General features: G+C 41.0%; 1 protein-coding gene across 1 annotated transcript in view; it reads right to left on the bottom strand.

Annotated features, from left to right (window-relative positions):
- Positions 1-15,045: 15,045 nt before the first annotated feature.
- Positions 15,046-20,948, bottom strand: part of RND2 (Rho family GTPase 2) — a 448,584-nt gene continuing 442,681 nt past the window's right edge. Inside the window, exon 5 of the mRNA XM_044054659.1 lies at positions 15,046-17,354. Within this exon, the coding sequence (XP_043910594.1) occupies positions 17,106-17,354 (249 nt within the window). The 3' untranslated portion in view covers positions 15,046-17,105. The remainder of the gene's footprint in view (positions 17,355-20,948) is intronic.

Genomic DNA, 20,948 nt, shown 5'->3' with positions numbered 1-20,948 from the left:
AATGGAATCTATTGGTAGCCTGTCCTGAAAAGCTACAGATGTAGCTAATGCCCTAGTTGAATGAGCTCTAGGTCTTGAAGGCAGTTTGTGATGTCTGATTTCATAGATGAAGGTAATTATAGAGGTAAGCCATCTTGAAAGGGACACTTTAGTAACTGGAAGGCCCAATTTCCCTTCCGCATAAGACAGGAAAAGCTGATCAGATTTCCTCAACTGTTTAGTCCTGTCTAAATAATATCTAAGTTGGCGGTGAACATCTAGAAAATGTAACTTTTGTTCCGACCGGTTGGAATAATCAGGGAAGAAGACGGGGAGATCAATCATCTGGTTTAGGTTTGCCTCAGAGGAAACCTTAGGCAAGAAGGACGGATTAGTCTGAAGGGACACCCTGTCTTTATGGAAAACTAAGTAAGGAGGATGACTGCAAAGAGCATGAAGTTCAGATACCCTTCTAGCTGATGTTATGGCTACTAGAAAAAGTGTTTTTCATGAGAGCAACTTAAGAGGGTATGAAGCCACTGGTTCGAAGGGGGGGGGAGAATCAAGGATGCTAGGACCAAATTCAAGTCCCATTGAGGTGGGGGATCTTTGATTGGGGGCTTGAGCAGAAAAACACCTCTTAAAAAGGCTTTGCAGAGTTTATGGGACATGATACTGGAGTCCGAGACACCTACATGAAAGTTAGATATAGCAGCTAGTTGTACTCTAATGGCAGATGAGGAAGAGCCTAAATGAAAGAGCTCTGCCAGAAAGTCTAGGATAGACTGGATAGGTGCAGTGAAGGGGTCTACATTTTTTGATGCTGCCCAGAAGGAAAAACGTTTCCAATTACTATTATAAATCCTCCTGGTAGAAGACTTGTGAAAGGCTATCAGGATGTTACGGACCGAATGAGAGATTAAGGGAAGCCTGACTAGGGTAGGAATCGGAGAAACCACGCTGTGAAGTTGAGAGATTGAAGGGAGTGGTGCAGCTGGCCCAACTGGTGGGTCAAAAGATCTGGCACCAGGTCCAGATGCCAAGGCTGCTCCAACAGATAATGATGGAGGAACGGAAACCATATCTTTCGAGGCCAGTAAGGGGCAATGAGGATCATGGTGACTCTCAAGGCGATAGCTTTCTGAATTGAGAGATCAGTGGAAAGGGGGGGAAATCATACAGAAGTCCCCGGGGCCAATCATGGACTAGAGCGTCTCTGGTGGGATGGCCTGGTAATGGGAAGAGAGTGAAGAAGTCGTGACACTTGCTGTTTTGGGGAGTAGCAAAAAGATCACAGCAAGGCCGGCCCCATCTTTGAAAGACTTCTTCCAGCACTGATATTTTTAGAGACCACTCGTGAGGCATGAGAATGGCCCTGCTCAACTTGTCCGCAATCAAGTTGAACTTCCCGGGAATGTGCGTTGCTATCAGAAAACGCTGAGAAGAAATCACCCACTGCCAAAGTCTGAGTGCCTCTCGACATAAGGGGTAGGACTTGGTTCCTCCCTGTTTGTTGATGTACCACACTATGGACATGTTGTCCGTCTGAATTGCAATAGTCCCTGTGGGAAGACAGTCCTGAAGGGCTTGCAACGCTAAAAGCACTGCTCTCATCTCTAAGACATTTATGTGCAAGTGGCACTCAAAAGGTTGCCACGTGCTCTGGACTGTCCTGCCCTGATAATGCCCCCCCCACCCGATCAGGGAGGCGTCCGAAGTCACCATGGTGATTGGGGGGGGGGGGAATGAAGGGTCTGCCCTGGAGAACTTGAGGTGATGTGATCCACCAAGACAGGTGATTCTTGCATGATTGAGTTAGTAGGATGATGTGAGACATCGGGAGCTGTTGGAAGGACCATTGAGTAAACAGCATCCACTGGAGGATCCACATATGAAAACGAGCTAAGGGGAGAAGTGTAATAGTAGCTGCCATGAGTCCTAATACCTTCAAGACTACCCTGGCTTTGACCTTGTTGCATTGAAGTAGAAGGTAAACTTGTTTGCGGATATCTAATACTCTTTGCTCTGTAAGTCTGGCGGAAATATGGACTGTGTCTAAGGTGGCGTCTATAAAGGTAATAGATTGACAAGGCGACAAGGCAGATTTTTTGAAATTTATTGAAAAGCCTAGAGCTTGGCAAGTTTGGATGGTGAAGTCTCTGGATAGAAGCAGTTGATGTCTGGTGATGGCGGTAAAGAGCCAGTCGTCCATATATGGAAAAACCTGGAATCCTTGATGTCTCAAGTGAGCAGTGACCACTGCCATGCATTTGGTAAACACTCAGGGGGCTGTAGTGAGGCCAAAGGGCAGGGCTCTGAACTGGTAGTGACTGGCTCCCAGCCTGAAGCGGAGAAACCTCCTGGAGCGTCTGTGCATTTTGATATAGTAGTATGCATCCTGAAGGTCTATCGAGCACATCCAATTGTCCTGACCCAAGAAGGGTAGAATGGACTGTAGCGTGACCATCCAGAATTTTGTTTTTTGATATAATTGTTTAACTTGCTGATATCCAGTATTAGTCTCCAGTCCCCTGTTTTTTTTGGTACCAAAAAGAATTTGGAGTAGATTCCGGATCTTTGCTGGTCTGCTGGGACTGGTTGGATAGCTCTTTTTGACAGCAGCTTTGATATTTCTAATGCTGCTTGTACCCTTAGACTGGGTGGAACGTCTGGAAGGGATCCTTTGGGTTGGGATGGGATGTGAATAAAGGGAATTTTGTAACCCTCGGATATGATTGACTGTACCCATTTGTCTTGAGTGAGGGAAAGCCAGGCTTTTGGGTACAGTGATAATCTTCTGACTGCCTCTGAAGGTGGACAGCCGGGCAGCTCCTCAGGGATGTTGAAAGGGTTTATCAGAGAAGGTTTCTCTGCTACCCTGGTTTTGCGGACCACCTCTGCCCCTAGGGCGGCGTCTATTGTTATTCCCCCCTCTGCCTCTAGAGGGGAATCACCTTGTGCGTCAGATGAGACTCCCTGTGGTTTGCAGAACCACATCTTTCCCCCCCTCTGACCTTTTGGATAAGGTCTAGAAGGGGTAGAAAAACGGACTCCCACGGCAGAGAGAGTCTTACCTTCCTGCTCACACCTAGTCAATGTATCCTTCACCTGAGGTCCAAATAACATTGAGCCATCAAAGGGGGAATTGGTGAAGGACGCCTTGAAAGGGTCCGCAAAATTGCAAAGCCGCATCCAGGCGTGACGACGTAAAGCTACACCTGTGCCTGTGGCCCTACTCACCCCATCAGCCGCATATGACATAAGCCGCATGGAGGAGTTGACGATCGAATTCAGGGTTGCCAACTGGGAGTTCATTTTGTCTTGGAACCCCTCAGCTGTTGGATCCTGCATGGCCTCACCCATATCCTTGAGCAAATCCCTCTGGAGATGGGTGAAGTGACACAAGTAGTTCAGCGACTGCATGGAAAAGGTCGCTGATGAAAACATCCGCTTACCGTACCTGTCCATGGTCCTAGACTCCTTATTAGGAGGATGGACAGGTACCGAAGGATCGGCTAACTCCTTCTTAGTGGCTGCGGCCACCACCATGGCATCAACAGAGACACCTTTAGATAGAAACTCTTTCTCTTTAGGGGCAGTAATAAATTTTGACGGCCTCTTGGGGTAGGTTCCACTGAATCAGGGGCCGTCCAAGACTTCCTTGCCACCACTTCCATAAGGGGGTCAAAGGGAGGGGACACCCAGGAGGTGGAAGGGCGAGAGCCAAACGCCTCAAGGTAAACCGACTCGTCCTCTGAAGGGTTAAGGGCGGGCCCGTTCCCCCTCTGTTTCAGGATTTCAAGGATGTCAGCAAAAGAGACATCCTCAGAGGGGGACCGAGGGGAACCTTCAGATTCCTCCAAGTCGGTGTCAGAGGTGATAGACTCAGGGGAGTCAATGTGCTTCCTCTTGCACTGTCTCTTCCGAGGGGGTTCTCCTACCGGATCAGGAGAGGCCTCAGAAGAGGAGGATATTCCCAATGGGGAAACCTGAGGAGCTGGCTCTCTCTACGGTCTGTTACAAGGGGGTGGGTAGAAACCACCGCAAGCACTGAAGAGGGAGGAGCTGATGGAGCTACCGACTGTGGGGTAGACACTGGGTCTAGCACGCTCCGCATGACCTCGAAGGCGCCCCTATCAGCCAAGGCCGGAGGTCCCTGCTCCGAGGAGACAAGGACCCCCCAGCACCGACAGGGACGGCTCCAAGGCTGATGTCGGAGCCGAACTCACCAGCGCCGATGCCCCAAGAGGGAGAAAAGGGTCGGACAAGGGTCCGATGCCACTCACCCCCTCTGAGCCGAAGAGGGAAGCTCGGCGTCGAGATCCCTCCAAGGAGGAAATCGGAGCAGACGGCAGAGCCGAAAGGGAAGGTATCAGCTCCAAAGCACCAACAGCCACGGCTCCAATGAGCCCCGGCTCCGAACTCAAAGGAGTCGGAGGAGGAATAGAATCAGGGATGGGAATAGCTGCTGACTGTTGAGTAGGGCTATGCAGCATTTGGGCCAGTGCCTCGGACTTGAGAAGTCTACTCACCACCCTTTGTAAGTCATGGTCGGACAGCCTGGAGGACCGAGAGGAATGAGACCTATGGCTCCACTCCGACAGAAGAGCGGATCCCGGAGCCAAGTGGATGGAGCCAATGGAAGGGGACCTAGACCTCTCCTTTGAAGGTGGCTCCGATAGGCCTATCGGAGCCAACTGAGTCTTGACAACCTCGGCTCCGGCCGGAGCCAAGGTAACGGTATGAGACTTAGAAACATCAACTCCAGCCGGAGCCGATGTCAAAGCAGCTTTAATGCTCCCAGGAGACGGCTCTGAAGCTGGAGCCAATGGCCTGGAAGTCTTAGAAGGCTTCCCCAATGCAGACTGGGTCAGGGGGCTTTCAGGCTTTAACAAGCCTCAAAGTATGAGTTTGTTTTTGCGTTCCTGCAGGACTCTAGGGCTGAATGCATGGCAAACAGCACATGAGTCTTGCAGGTGCAAAGGTCCCAGGCAATACACACAAGAAGTGTGACAGTCTGTCAGAGACATTTTCTGACAGCACGGATCACACTTCTTGAAGCCTGAGACCTTGGAGTCTTTAGACATCCTGAAAAGGCTGTATGAAACACAAACACAACACACAGACACACCCTTTAACCAAATAAAAATCCAGTCACACTGAAAGGACAGGGGAAAAAAAAAGGGAGTGGGCCAAAGGCCTAAAAGTTAAAAAGGGGATAAAACGGGAATTCAAACACAAGGGGGACCAGATTTAAACTAAAGGGATACTCTGTATAAAAACTAAACTAAATAGAAGAGATAGGGGTAGAAATTTGAAGTTTTTTTAACAAGAAAACTCACTAACCTGCCAGAGCCGGTAGAAGAAAGCACCTCGTCAGCTAAGCGGCAAACGAGATCTGAGTAGTTACCGCCTAGCATTGTGGGATATAGGGGAGCCTCGAGCCATTGGAATAAGCTCTCGAGATTTAGTATTGGCCGAGTCGGAGCCGAGGGTCGGCTCCGAACCCATCCAGCAAGAATGAAGTTGAGATTAACAACTTAACATCACAATTTTATCTTTGAAATAACATTTTAAATGCAATTTACAAGAAAACTGGAAAAGTTCCTGTGCTAACAAATGCCAACAAGGATGAACTGCTGGAATAAATTTCAAACCCAAGTTTAAAACATTACTTTGTTCATCCATTAGCAAACAACTGGACAAGTTACCTACTAATGATTCACAGCTGTAACTGACATTACTGCCATCTACCTTTTTTAAATGTTGATTTAAAATGTCCTTCACTTGCAGATGCAATAGTATGAGTCCCTCTTTTTTGATTGTTATTCCTTTCTTCTCCGTGGTTGCAAAAACATTGTTGATGCTCCAGTTCTTGAACAGGGAGAAGTGGTGGAAAAGACCTGATGTCCTGGTCTGAATCTTTTGTATACAGTGTATATAGTGCTTTCCGAGGAGGCAAATTAAATAGAATGCTGTTTTTTATAATCTCCCTTATGACGTGCAGAGATTCCTGATTTCAGAGCTTTCTGATTGGATTTCCAAAGGAAAGTCTGCCCTCCATTATAATCACATACATCTCTATGTAGTTTATTGGTTTTCTGCTCAATCAATTCCATTTCTAGTTTTCTAAGTTTTTCATTAATATTGTTAAATATCCCATCCAATTTTAGAAACCAGTTCAGTGTGCATAATAACAATTTCATCCTTTATTTTCTTTTGCTGTATCTGGCCTCTTTCTACCAAAATACTGACTCATTCCATTGCACATTTATGGGCCTCAGCTAGCCAGAGATCCCTAAAGATTTTATCCCACCCAATCATTAATATCAAATGGGGCGGAAGGGCTTTTATATGCACACAGTCCCTGAGGAGTCAAGTCTAACTCCAAATAGCGCTGCAAGCCCAAGATGTTAAAATGACATCTGGTTTCCTTAAACATTAGTTTTTCAAAATGGTCTACAACAGATTCTACTTCCACAGGAACAGAAACAGTACTTATATCACCAACAGCAGAAAGAGGATTATTAAGTCTATGTAGTCTCTCATTCATAAACTTATTCATGAATCCACAAGAAGTTTCACCTCCATTAAGGGTTCATTGATTTTCACCACTGGAAATGTCTGCAATTGATCCTTCTTGGGTATTATGAACAATATAGTCCTCCATGGTTCATTGTAAAGATGCATGACCCAAACAAGAAGTGGAAAATGTACTGTCATCATGAAATATGAGGGGAATGTTGTTAGAGGGATCTGTAGCCATAAAAGGATAAACTCCAAAAACACCAAGAAACAAAATAAATAAATATGACGGGCAACAGTTCCACAAATTTATTTGAAAAGCTTTAGCGCCTAGGCCAACACAACCTTCAAGAAGTATCTAAACATTGAAATACACTCCCCTTAAATACACATAACAATAAAACAATTAAACAATAAAACCTCCATTAAATTAAATACCTCCAATTAATTTCACAATTTAACTTTAGAACCCAGTTACAGGAACACATTAGGGATATAAAAATACAAAAACAGACAGTTCTGTAGCTACTCATTTTATGGAATGTCACCGTAGTGACTATAAGTTATTGCAAGAAACTAAAGTGTTTATAAAACTGGGTCATGCTGCTATGTTAAAAGATAAATTATTATTTAAAGAATCTGTTCTTATACTTAAATATAATACTCTTGCACCCCATGGACTAAATTGTGAAATTAATTGGAGGTATTTAATTTAATGGAGGTTTTATTGTTTAATTAATTATTTTATTGTTTTATTATGTGTATTTAAGGGCAGTGTATTTCAATTGTAGATATTTCTTGAAGGCTGTGTTGGCCGAGGCACTAAAGTTTTTCAAATAAATTTGTGGAACTGTTGCCAGTTGTATTTATTTATTTTATTATTACTTTAATACCTGGTATAGTTATGATGATGAAGTGAAAAGGGAAATAAAAGATACAAGGTGCAGGTTAAAGGGAAATGTAAAGGTACCACATATTTTATGGAGATTAAACTTAGACAAACTTCCTGTAAAGGGCAAATCTTTATAACCTTATGTGGGAAGGACTGTGTTATGATTGTAAAGAGGTTGAAACATTTCACCGCATATTACCAGGAAATGGAAGAGACAAAGAAATTAGTGAATGTGCTAAGAAGAGGAATAGTTTGAAATGTACTGGATTATAGGTTCATAGGTTCATACTAGGCTATCCGCCCTAGGGCATTTATAAGCCTAGCCAGAGTGTGTTTGGCTTTCGCCACCCATTTTAAATTAATTTTGCTATGCCCTTTTTCGAGGTTAGTATACTGTGCCTCTGTCTAACAGTGACACAGAAGTGATACCTGGGGTAAACCTACGATCTCCCATCCACTCATCAAGATTCCACTTGAAGAGAGTCAATGAGGGATTTTGCCTAACCTGGATTGGGATTTTATTCCAGAGTGAAGGGAGCCTCTGGTTCCAGAGTGGATCAGGATAATTTCTTATGAATATGATATTATATGACTATTATAAATACAGTAAGAAATAAATTTTAAAAAGAATGGATAAAATATTTGGGATTGTAAGAGAAGTGTGAATGGCAAGATCAGATGAAGTTTTGTTCAGTAGAAATGGTCATATTCTGATGTCACTGATCATGTAAAAAAAGTGGTTGTGGAATGAAAAGTGGGTGGAGTAGAAAATTGTTTATAGATTTATGCAAATATTGTGAATGAATGTGTGTATATGTATGTATACATATATATATATATATATATATATATATATATATATATATATATATATATATATATATGTATGGGTCTACTTTAGTAGACCGACATTTCACTTACCTGGCACTCACATCACTAAGATGAAAGGACCGACGAACCCAAAAGGCTGGCATCCGGAACACCAACTTTCCACTCGAGGTACGTAACAGCTTGGCCATCCTGTTGAACTTTGCCCCTTACTCCCACTGTAGTATGATCTTGGAGTTTGTATATTTAGCTAGGGGGGTGTGGGGGGCAAAGCACCCCACATGGGTGGGTTAGTTTTGTTTGGACTATTTTGTTTTTTTTTGGGATGGTCAAGCAGTTACTTACCTTGAGTGGAAAGTCAGTGTTCTGGATGTCGGTCTTTTGGGTTTGTTGGTCCTTTCATCTCGGCGATGTGAGTGTCGGGTAAGTGGAATGTCAGTGCAATGAAGTAAAGTAGATCTATATATATATATATATATATATATATATATATATATATATATATATATATCCACGAGAAAAAGAACATTATTAAGGTACATGTATGTTTCAGGCATACAGAAATACTACTTTTTTTTACAATATATATGAGGTACATAAGTCATATACATACACATACACACACACACACACACACACACACACACACACACACACACACACACATATATATATATATATATATATACATATATATATATATCGGTGTATATTACGTTATCAAACTTTTAAAAGTTCGAACATCATATGGTCGACACCATATGATCGAAAAAGTTTGAACATTTCAACGGAAATCTCTGTACAGTGTGGAATGGGAAGATTTCCCTTTCCTGCACTGTAGTGCGATCTCAGAGTTGGTATATTTAAACAGTGGGGGTGGAGGGGTACAGCCCTCCACATGGGGGGTGCATGGGGGCTTGTCCCCTGCTTAAAATAGTCAGGTAAATTTTTTCTGTTTTTTTTTCAGCTTCTTTAAAAGTTTGATCATATGGCTTTGACCATATGACGTTTGAACTTTTAAAACTTCAATAACGTAATATACACCAATATATACATGTGTGTGTGTGTGTGTGTGTGTGTGTGTGTGTGTGTGTGTGAGAGAGTGTGAGTGTGAGAGAGAGTGTGTGTGTGTGTGTTTGTATTTTTTAAAAGTATATTAAAATATGTGAACTTGTAAATAAAAAGTAGAAATATCTTAATGTCTCTTCGATAAGTGCCATGGGATCTTTTACATTCTTCAGAGCTTCCACCAATGCAGGCAGATGAGACCTCAGTTTAGCATCTTATCAAAAGGAAGGCACACCCAGGAGTACAGCACCCACTTATGATGTTATGTAGAGTGTAGTGTCAGTACTTAAAAACTAATGGAAACACCTCGGCTGGGAATAGAACCCACAGCCTTCTGATTTTCTAGTATGAAAGGTAAAAGTGATACCTTTTAAGCTACTGAAACTGCAATCAGCTAGTTTTTCAGTCTCTTCATACAATGACTTGCTGCTGAATACACTTTATCCCACCTCAGTGGTCTTCCAAACCATATTAAATCATATGTAGGGGGAGTATTTTCCAGCCAACGTTTACCTCACAATTTTGAGAACCATTAGACTACAAGAGTCAGTGATCTGGTGAGAGGTCATCAGATTTTAGAAGATGGGATTTTTTATTGTCTGAATTTCCAGTCTCCAGAGTTATACATTGAATATCATATAAGCAACATCCACATTTTTCGTATTTCACATACAGGCCAGCCCTGAAGGCACTAAACTCTTGTAGTTTTGTACTGTGATCCTTCAGTGTCCAGATAAAGCCATTCGTTTCACTACAAGGTGATCATACAATGGATAAAACTCTAATCCCCTACCCCCCAAAAATGAGAAACAGTCCATGGCTGAAACACTTTCCATGGTCCATCTGCAAAATTCTTTACTGCCCATTATCCATAACACTGCTAAAAGTTGTATATCCAACTCAATACATACAGAAAACTGCTAGTAAATCTAAATGAATAACATTTGTTGTACAAAAAGAATACACCTACATCTGTGATGCTGTGGTAACCTTTGCAGGCTAAGAAGCATGAGATGCTGAGCTCACAACAAACCCACCATCTACTCTTTCGTTCAGCTACATAGAATGTCTACATTTAAAAGTGCACAATTAGTTTTATTTTAAATAATGTGGTTGCTAAATACATCTTCTTTGTGAATTTTCCCTCTGCAGCTCAAACCCACACTTTTCAGTTCATTGTGCTGTTCATCTCCTGATCTTCAGTTGAAGTAGGTACTATCTCTTCTAAGGAGACACTTGTGTCTTATGAAGAAATATTTAATGACCCGAAATCTGACAACTCTGGCATTTTTATAGCTTGATAAATGTCAGAGTCTTCAAAGGAAATGTAAATCAACCACTTTTAAACACTTTTGTCATGTCCTTCCATCTGGCCAGTGACTTTCTTATCTACTGATTTATCTTCTGCTACTGGTTTAGTCTGTAGTTGTATTATTACCATTTTTGGATAACCCAGGTTATTTTCTTTGTAATCATGACACATCTAGTAAAACGTATTTTGGAGTAACAGATCTCCTATGTACAACAAACCTGCAAAACGTTTTTGTATTATTTTTCTCCCTGCTGCCTGCCATTCATCAGCTCCTACATATGCAATTAGCTGTTTGGTTGTCCGGAGATGCAAAATCTGATAGCAGGAAGCAATCCTCAGGTATCCATTAGGATTTTTTGGTCCTATAGCCCTAACCCCATCCCCAGTGACCATCCTGTAAGTTCACATATGTGAGGGCCTTTTATTTCTCTGTGAGTGTATACATTCTAATACACCTCTCAAGAAGGCCGTTGTGCAGGTGCAGCTTAACAGAGCCAAAAATGTTTTTATAGCCCAGACAATACATGTTATGTACCTCACCAGTACATTCCAGCATTATAGCATCAAGACTGCTGTGCTCTCCCCCTACCACATGTTGTGTAACTTTTAAATATGTGCCAACATTGCAGCATGTTGGCCTGATTTCATCCTCTCAGGACAGCTACACCAATGTTGGATACTCACTCCAACCCTCCCCCACCCAAATCTTCCCACCCAGTGCCTGAGCTTCTAATCACTCTTTCATCAGCTGGGTCACAGTTAAGGCTTTGTCCTTCTATTTCATGGAACTGTGAACAAAAATAGGCAAGTAACTTGCTGATAACTGGCATTTAAATGACATTTGGATCCACAAATATGGCAGCGTGCTAACTGCACAACAGATGCAATGATCCGCCTTGTCCTGGCCAAAACAACAAAGATACTGGCAAATGAACCAGATCATTTGTTAGTTTTCTAAGCTGTATAAGACTTACCAGACTCTAGTCAAAAGTTCTAAAAAGGTTTTCCTTAGGGATCTCAAAACAGTAACATGGTAGACAATCTATGGACCAAATCACTGCATTTATATTTGCAGTTGTGTCAAGGATAATGCTAACATTTTTCCATACCTCCTGTTTCCAGACTGAGCCAAGCTATACTAAAAGAATTCCCAAAAATGGCACTATGTTAGTTTCTCTAATGATGAACATGAGCTCTCTTAAAATCTGGTAACACAAGCCCACTAAATGAAGTAGCAATTTTCTGACAGACAAAATACATATGATAGGAATGGAGCATTTCCCACAAACTACAAACAAAATAAGTTATGACTCATAACAAATTATAATGCATACTTTGTATACAATGTGACATATAATGACATCTCCTTCTGTTGCTCCCACTCTGACATCCATGAGGACAGGATTGTGATCAACATCTATTCACCCATCACATATTAATTCAGTCTGACACCTCCAGCTTCTCAGCTACTGGTCACTCTCCCGCCTTCTCATTCAAAAGCACAGTTGCTGAGTTTGAACCGCCTGCTGCCCCTTCATTGTACATCATTTCATCCATATATTCCATTACTTTGGCTTACTGTGATCTTGGAATGTTATCTACATTGTTGGATTCAAACCAACATGTTTCTCCCTTCCTGTCCTTTAAAATTAATGTAATTTGTTCTTCAAATTCCACAGTGGTGTAGCCTCTACAACTGAAAATATACTGCCAAAATTATCCCCATGAATGGCGGTGACAGCAGCATCAGAAGCTCAACAGGTAGTAAGTACACTTGTATTTGGAATTAGAAGACCAGAAGGCTGTGGGTTCTATTTCCACTTTGGGTGACTGAAATGCTACCATTACAGTGCAGCAATAGGGGGGTGCTACACTCCTTTGTGTGCTGCCCACTGGAAGAGACATTGAAACGAGGTGTCATCTGCTTGAGTTGGTGGTAGCTTGGATGGATGTAAAAGATCCAATGACACTTATTTAAAATGTTAGGGGAAATGCCCTGGCTACACTTCCCTAGTAATAGTGTAAATACCACCTCAGTGTCTCCTGAAAAAGAGGTCACTAGCCTAGTGGGACTAAGCTTAAAGAAAAGGATAATTAAATAAGTGATATATACAGTTTCTGAAAAAAACAACCCCGACGTTAGTCACTGCAAATACTGTTTTGAATTTCTATAAATAAGGGCTACAGTTTCATTGGGTTATGTCTTCACAGGGAATTACTGAGTCATTACAAATGAAACAATAAATGGACATGTTAAACACACATAAGGGTAGGGTCTGGCATAACAATTTAGGTCTTCATCTCATAGGCACAAAGTACAGAGTTTGATACTAATCTAGGGTTATTGCCTAAGCTTAAAATGGTCCTTCAGGGCAGTTAGCCTAGTATTCTCCTATGAACCTATTTGTTCACAGATTTTGAAAGAGATGCCTTAGAAAATGTTAAAGGGAATGAGCTCTAATATTAGATCTAACTTTTACATAAGTTAATATAAATGAAAAATAGAACTAACAAAGGAAATAATGCATTTTCTTTCTCTAGCTAGTGGATGTGTGTGTGTGTGTGTGTGTGTGTGTGTGTGTGTGTGTGTGTGTGTGTGTGTGTGTCAAAGTTGGAGGAGAGAAAGAGAGACTCCAATATCCCTGTTCACAGTCCTCATTTTGCACCTTTTTCTTGTATTTGACATAGGAGACATGTATTACCTCTCTGAGCACATAGCTTACAGCCTAGTTACTGGACAACTCTTCTCAGCACCTGGCAAGCTGTTTGCACAGACTGTGCCTCTCTCCTTGTATGTGAAAACATGCATATGGGGTCCCCAGCCTTGCGTGCATCACATCCACTGCTCTACTCTATTCCTCCAGTACACTAAAGTTTCTATTGCTAAATACACTTCCGAAAACACTGCACTGAACAACCCCACTACAGTGGGGTGCTTTAGATGGACTTGGGTGCTGGCTGCTGTTGCTTAGTGTGTTTTATGCATATATAATGTGACTGATTAGCATAGAATAATAATCAGTCATACTATGTTGCAACCACACAATATGAAGCTTGGGGTACTGATCAATAATATTGTAAGCCATTACCTCCTTCCACATTCCTATATATTCATCTTTGAAGGTGTCACTTTTAACTGTTTATGCAGTGGTTCTTTCACAGCATGCAGCTACTCTGTGCTGCTCCATTACTTGGGAATTAGATCCACACTCTTGTCATGAATACAAATCACCACACCTGTATTTTTAGTTATGGAATTAATGTGCAAAGAAATGTAGTCAACCATCCTGAATGCCAGGACATTATCAAACTTGTCAAAACAACTCTCTAAATGTGGATTTCAACAATGGCAGAACCAGGTAGAAGTCAAGTCTGAGAAAAGCTGTTTTCATTTAAAAAAAAAAAGAATGATCTCCTTTGGGTTATAACAATGACTTTAGTATAAATGTCAGGCAATATAGATGGCTGCAGAAGTATAGATGGCTCAACCAGCACTTTGTACCATTGCCACAAACAAGCTCCCTATCCCCTCAAAAAATAAAAAATAAAAAGCACTTACTGTGATTGGCTTATTACAGTTAGCTCCACACCTCTTCTCAGTTCTTCCACTGAAGAGCAAAAAAAAAAAAAACACTTTCCTGTATTATTTACATTGTAGCAACTGGCTTATTATAGTCAGATCATTCCCTCCACCCTTTAGCTGTTGCACTCAACAAAAAAAAAATTCTGTTCTTTTTAGTAGCCAGATGCAGGACACATCTGGCCCTCCCTCCTGCCCCCAGCTATTCAGATCCTCTTTTTGTGCCCTGCACCAACCCTCTTCTAAACATTTTATTGCAAAAATAACAGCTTCATCTTTGAAACTGTAGCAAACTACTTGCTACAAATATAGCAAACAGTTGCTACAATTTACATCCTGCCTATGTAGAGCACTATGGTGCTCATGTTTTAGTAAAAAAAAAATTCTTCTTTTAAACTGTAGCACACTAATTGCTACAAATATAGCAAGCAGTTGCTACAGCTTAGACCACACACTGAGAGCTATAGCACTCAGGAATGACTGCAAATTCAATACTGGCTTTTATAAGCCGGTATTGCATTAGAGAGAGATACGAATCTACTAAGTGCATGTGAGGCAGTTGCCCCACATGCCTGACCCTAGTTATGCTACTGGATGGTTGGAAATGAGCTCTGCACTCTTCAAAATTTTCATTTTTTTTTATTGCATGCAATCAGCTATAATCAAAAGCCTCTTTTTTACTTTCGTCTAATTGGTCCACTATTTTCTAGTGGTTGTGGTGCAATGCCCAAACTAATACATATATTTTGTTTGCAGTACCTATTATGACTGGTAATGGAATTCATTAAAAAAAACAGTCACTTCAACAAAAAAATGTACTTCAAAGACATATGTTGCACAGAAAGAAACACAAATAGCCAGTGTGGTTTCAGTCTTATTTATTGATTGACTTTTATTTTAGTAATCTGTGAACTTAGCCACCTAGAACAGCTGATACAGAAAAAAAACAGCATTGTTAGGAGCTGTGAAATTCAGACGTGGTACAGAACAAATGAACTCGGGCTAGTGCTTTGTAGCCCACACTACTCATTATCAGATAGGCTGTGGAGAACATGTCCTCTAAATGTGAACAAACTAGTGCTGAAAGGAGCAAACAGGAAAGCAATATAGGGAGTACAGTCCCAGTGCCCAAACATAAGCCTCATCTGCTCTTTAAATACTAATGACAGAACAGCGTTGGATGTATGATGAGACTGTCAGAACTCTTAAAGCCTGTAATATATCATTCTAATGCTAAAATGCAAGTGCACGTGCACTTGCATCAGCAACTGGACACAGGCACACCCATAAAAATGGCATAAACATGCACACACTTACACACACAGGTTCTGCAGAGCACCAACAGCCTTGATGAAGTCTATTCAGTAAAGGGCACTATACAACACCACAAAATGAGAGCTGCATAATTCACAAAGAACATCTGTAAGGCTTGAGCGACCAGTAAGGTGCTTTTTGTATTTCACAGTATTTGTGGTCAGCTCTGTGCTAATAATACATGTAGTCCTTTGTTTAATATCTGAGTAACTTTACAGGGCATGTTCTTCAGATGGATTCCTGTACAAAATTTTTTACTACCTCCACCCAGCATCTGTACCCTATACAAGTTAAAGACAGCCGAATCAAATATGGTGGACAGCTTTACAAATTGCACTTTAAGTACGACAAACCCATTAAACAGATTGAACTTTGTATAACACCATATATGAAAGCAGTGACACTTTCCAGTACATGGCAACAACTGTGGATATACTGTTAATACTTTTTTCATTTCAGTGACTACATATTTGACTGAGAAAATATACAATGCACTTAGCATTTCATTGTGAGACCCACTAGATGCTTTCAGTTCTGAAGGACAGTATTACTATGACTTTAGTAGCATTTTTGGTTCATCAGAACTGTGTGCGCACAGCACCCTGGGTGCACCCTTGCAATAGAGAAATACACAGCCTTGCTGCCCTGTTGTAGATGTGACAAAATGCCAAAGCACTTGCAAAGAACCAACCTTTGTTTAACAATTAGGCCTGCAGTTTACAAGGTCAATATTACAATTAACTAGAGCACTGCTGAAAGGAAAACAGTGCATTGATTTTGGAAGTACCTGTCTCACCTTTAAGTCCAGTCTAACAGCACAGTGTTGAACCATTTTAAACTTACTGCTACATACTGCTTGCTTAAGATATACAGAGTAGATCAGCATAGGTTAACCTAACAAACCTGTTTTCCTCTACACAGATTCAAAGGAGATACCATAATGAAACCCCTGCCTTTTGACAATGTCTGACTCACCAACTTACTCAGTCTCTTTTCACATTTCAGCATTCACTGCATTTGCTGTAATCAAACACTAGTGCTAAATCACAGCATCTGGTATGCAGCTATTTTCAAAGATGATTCCATTCCAAGCGTTATGTAAATAGTTGAAGAGCATTAAAATTATAACCAGTATTTCTGACCATCTTACTGTAGTTCAGTTTGTGTTACTTTGTTTTAAGAAAAATTAATATTCCTATTCCCCACAGAGGCACACACTGAGTTAATATTAGGCTTACATATTTTAGAATGCAAGCAATATAACTTAAATTTGTCAGTCCTCCAGACCACATACCACATGTTCAAAAATCTCTTTCTCATTTCTTCTTATTGCAACAGATCCACAGACATTTCCACACCTGAAAAGTCTTCCACTGGAAGGTTCCCTTTCCAAAACAATCAGTACAGTATAACCATTAAGGAAGCTTCAACACTAGAGGATCACACCTCTTTGCTAGCAGGCAGGCCACTATGAGGCCTAGAGGCTGCAGTAAAGCCTTTGATACAGATACATACACACACTGGCCTTTGCAACCACTTTGTATGAATTTTTGGTGCCTGTTACTGTACATAAATGAACAATAAATACAAATTTACAGTCTTGTTTTTCACATTACAGAGCAACTCTTGGCACGATCTTTTCTCATCTCTGTTTCATTCAATAAGTCAGTCCTTCCAGTCATTTGGGATACTCGTTTGAGTCCACGCTTTGAGTTGCTGCGTTTAAGGTTTTTGTGTATCCTGTTTATAGATGCCAGTGTTGTGATGTGGAACACATCTCTTACACTGTTCTCCGACACTTTGGCTGAACATTCTACATAAGCCACTGCGCTAATCTGCCGGGCGATTGAACTACCCTGAAAAAGAACAAATAATGATTAAAGACAAAAAGGTAACCAAGACGTTATTCACATAAACATAAAAACAGAAATAGTCTATCAGTCTACTCATTACTAACAATCAATCTACTTAAATATGTTTTTTCCTCCACCCATAAGAAGCATCTTATTTCTGTCTCAGAAATGCTTGAATTTTGTTATTGTTTCTCACAATAATTCTTTGGGAAGGCCACTCTACTCATCATCAGGCCTGCAAAACAATACTTCTTAAAGTCATCTCTGAGTTGCTCACCTTCTGTCTTCAGACTTTATTGCCCTATTTATATATGTAGCAAGGTTGATAAAGGTACTTCAGCAGACATGCTGAATCTAACTTGTAGCAAGGCCTCTAACTCTGTGCCAGATAACTGATTAAAAGGAAGTTGTGACACACAAGTGTGGGATGTAAAGTGGTAAGATGGGTATGCAAGTATCTGAGAGGAAGAATATAAACTGCAGTTGTGAGGAATATTTGCAGACAGGAGTGTGGTTAGTAGAGTGTCTCACCAATCAGTTTTAGGCATTAATGTATTTTTATTTTATTCATTTGTTAACCACCCAAACTTACTCAAGCACAGACTTCTTTTCAGGGGCAACCTGAGAGCACTGTCTGGTCAAGTGACTTGCTCACACTCATAAAAGGCAAATTTAAACTGTGGGGAATAAATCAATGAGGATGAGGGGTAACAGTACTATAAGACTACAATTTTTATGTAAAGTTATGTGAGAAGATTAGTGTCAAAATGGAATGTGGGAGACTGAAGGAATGGACAAAAGTTATAACTGTTGCAGAATCGGGGAAAAACATAATATACTGCACCTTGGATACAATAATTCCTGTACTGAATATGAGCTGAGAGGGATTATGCATAATGAAATTCAAAATTATTTAGGTTGTGCTGGTATACAGAGGTAAAGCTCTGACTATGACTCAGGTGACCCATGTATGACTAACAGCACATGTACCTGCTGGAACTAGCATGGGATGAGGGAGAATGGATGTAGCCATGTTCAGGACAGAGTGGGCAGAATAGGTCCCTCCCATATCGCAATCCTTCAGAGAAATGCTGGCGATGTTTTCAGGGTGATCCTGGGGTGTGCATTTGGCTCATCAAACCACGAATATAACATGGAAGTGTACACATAGAGATAAAGGCATAGTGACGTCAACAGTGATGCAGGTCACATGTCCCCTGCCCAATGGGAATGGCCTAAGAACAAAAAAACACCCTCACTGTTGGGATGTCATGAAGTGCGCAAACAATGCTTATGGCCTTTATGATAGTTGGCAAACATTGGAAAAAGCATACAAAAATTACTTAGCTTTGCTAGTTGCAGGAAGTTTAAATCATCACAAGCACTTTACGAGATTAATCTCTAACATAACAAAATGTGAGGTTGTATTTTCTAGGGCACTCATGTCTATAGACAGTAAGGAAATTATGCCTCACCAATGACTACTGTTTACAAAAAAACACCAGGCCAGATGTCCGGTAGTAATTTTATTCCATAAAACTCTAGAGCTTCAGCTTTATTTTTTGTCATGGTTAATGATTACTGTTTACACCACAGCTAAAGTACCATATACAAAATCATGGAGGACATTTACAGATAGGGACACTAAGATGGTGAAAGGGTCCCAGAGAAAGGTTACCAGGGCAGTAAAAGGGGTATAGGTTAAAGGGATGAAGAGAGGTTAGACATTTTAAGACTGTATTCACTAGAAGTAAAAAGAGTGGTGGTAGCACAATTTGGGTTTGTTAATCGGTTCAAACGAGATTACTAGGCTAATGGGCTTAAGAGCCCTTACAAGCTTAGCCAATATAACCCAATTTTACCTAATATATGGCCCCATAGGGGCAAGAGGAATGCATGGGTTTATGCCTATGCCTTGAGTATCTTACACATTTGCTCTTGTTCATAAGGGACACAGGTGCTACCCCAGATGTAAATTTCCAATTTCTCACCCATTAAGCCAAACTGCATTTGATGAAGACCAGGGAACGGCTCTGCTTAATGTGAACAGTAAGTCTATTACAAAAAAGAGGCACTCTCTACCTCTGCCTCTCTAGCATATTTTGTTCAAGTCACTGATTAAGTTTAGTTCCCTAGATCAGGTGATCCTCATGCTGTTTGACTTGTGGATGTGTAGCAGCTCTGTCAAGACTGGATTTGTGAGTGCCTTCTAGGTCAGACATAGGTTAACACTTGACAGTCGGTAGGAGACACAGTAAAGGGATAGGGCTTTTAGTCTATCTGCATAGGATATGTTGTTTACACCCTGTATTTTCTTTGTGAGGAACCTCTGAAGTCACTCCATCTGCTGTAAATGCCAACTACATGCCAAATTGCACATTGTACTCAATTATTGGTCTAATAAGGGCTGAGTATGCCAGGACTATAACTTCCTTGGATCTGGATGCCATACCTTTACTTATAAGTTGTACCACATAGAAGGACTTCCTCACTACTGTGGACACATGTTGGCCAAAGTTCAGGCTACTATCTATCTTTGTACCTAGATCTCTCACCCCTAAATTTACAATTAGGGGTGTGCTATTGATGTTGTAATGTGCAGGAGTATTTGACTTCCCAAAGGGTATGATAATGCATTTTTTTGCATTTTGTTTTAGGCCATGAGTCTGACACTGATCATCTGTCTGATCCAGATCCTCATACAGAATATCTACATCACTGGAGGATTCCATGATTGCCCCCCCCCCCCCCATCTTGTAGTCATTGGCAAACTTTGTCAACCTGAGGCATTCCACATTAGCCATGACTTCAGAGAAGTATATTCCAAACAGGAGTGGTCCCAGCACTGGGCCCTGTGGCACACCACTAGTAAATGTACCAACTTTAACCATGTGTCCTGTCTGTGAGCCAACTGGTTATCCATCTGGTGAAGCAGAGCTTTATGCCCAGTTTTGTGAGTTTATTTGTAACATTCTGAAATGAGTAAGCAGAGGAATACATCTGACAAAAAGGAAAGGCAAGGACAATTACAGTTTGTAAACTGAGGGTACATACATTAGATATGAGAAAGTTTTCTCATTCCAACTAGGAAGGTGGTTGGCAAGTGGAACAGGTTTCCAGAATCACTGAAGAGCTAAACTCCACTGCTCATTTTAAGAAACACTGGAATGGAGGAACTGGGTAGAGAGGTGCTGACAAACTGAAGAGGAGAGACAGCTTAGCTGTATCGGAGCTCTCTGGATGGAGTTGTACCAACTCTATATGAAAGTCTAATAAGTTCCTGTCTTCTGTTAATGGTGCGTCTTCATCTGCATCACACTATCTCACCAGCCTTCTATGTTGCTCTGTTATACTTCCTTAACCCTAGGTCATCACATATAATTGTCTTTAGGTCTCTTTCATCATTTAATGGTACCAGTTCTTTCCCCTCCAACTGTACATGCATTTTCTTAATGCTTCCAAAATGCAACACTTTCCAGTAATTTAGAATTAATTTTAGTTGCAATGTTTTAGATGATTCTTCCAGCATTACAAAACTCTCTTAATTCTTTCTACACATTCCTGAATATCAACCCTACTGCATCACTTAGTGTCATC

This window comes from Protopterus annectens, chromosome 13.part0, assembly GCF_019279795.1.
Source record: "Protopterus annectens isolate FY-2018-M chromosome 13.part0, PAN1.0, whole genome shotgun sequence".
NCBI lineage: Eukaryota > Metazoa > Chordata > Ceratodontiformes > Protopteridae > Protopterus > Protopterus annectens.
The sequence above is the reverse complement of the archived record's forward strand: the minus strand, read 5'-3'. Positions and strand labels throughout refer to the sequence as shown.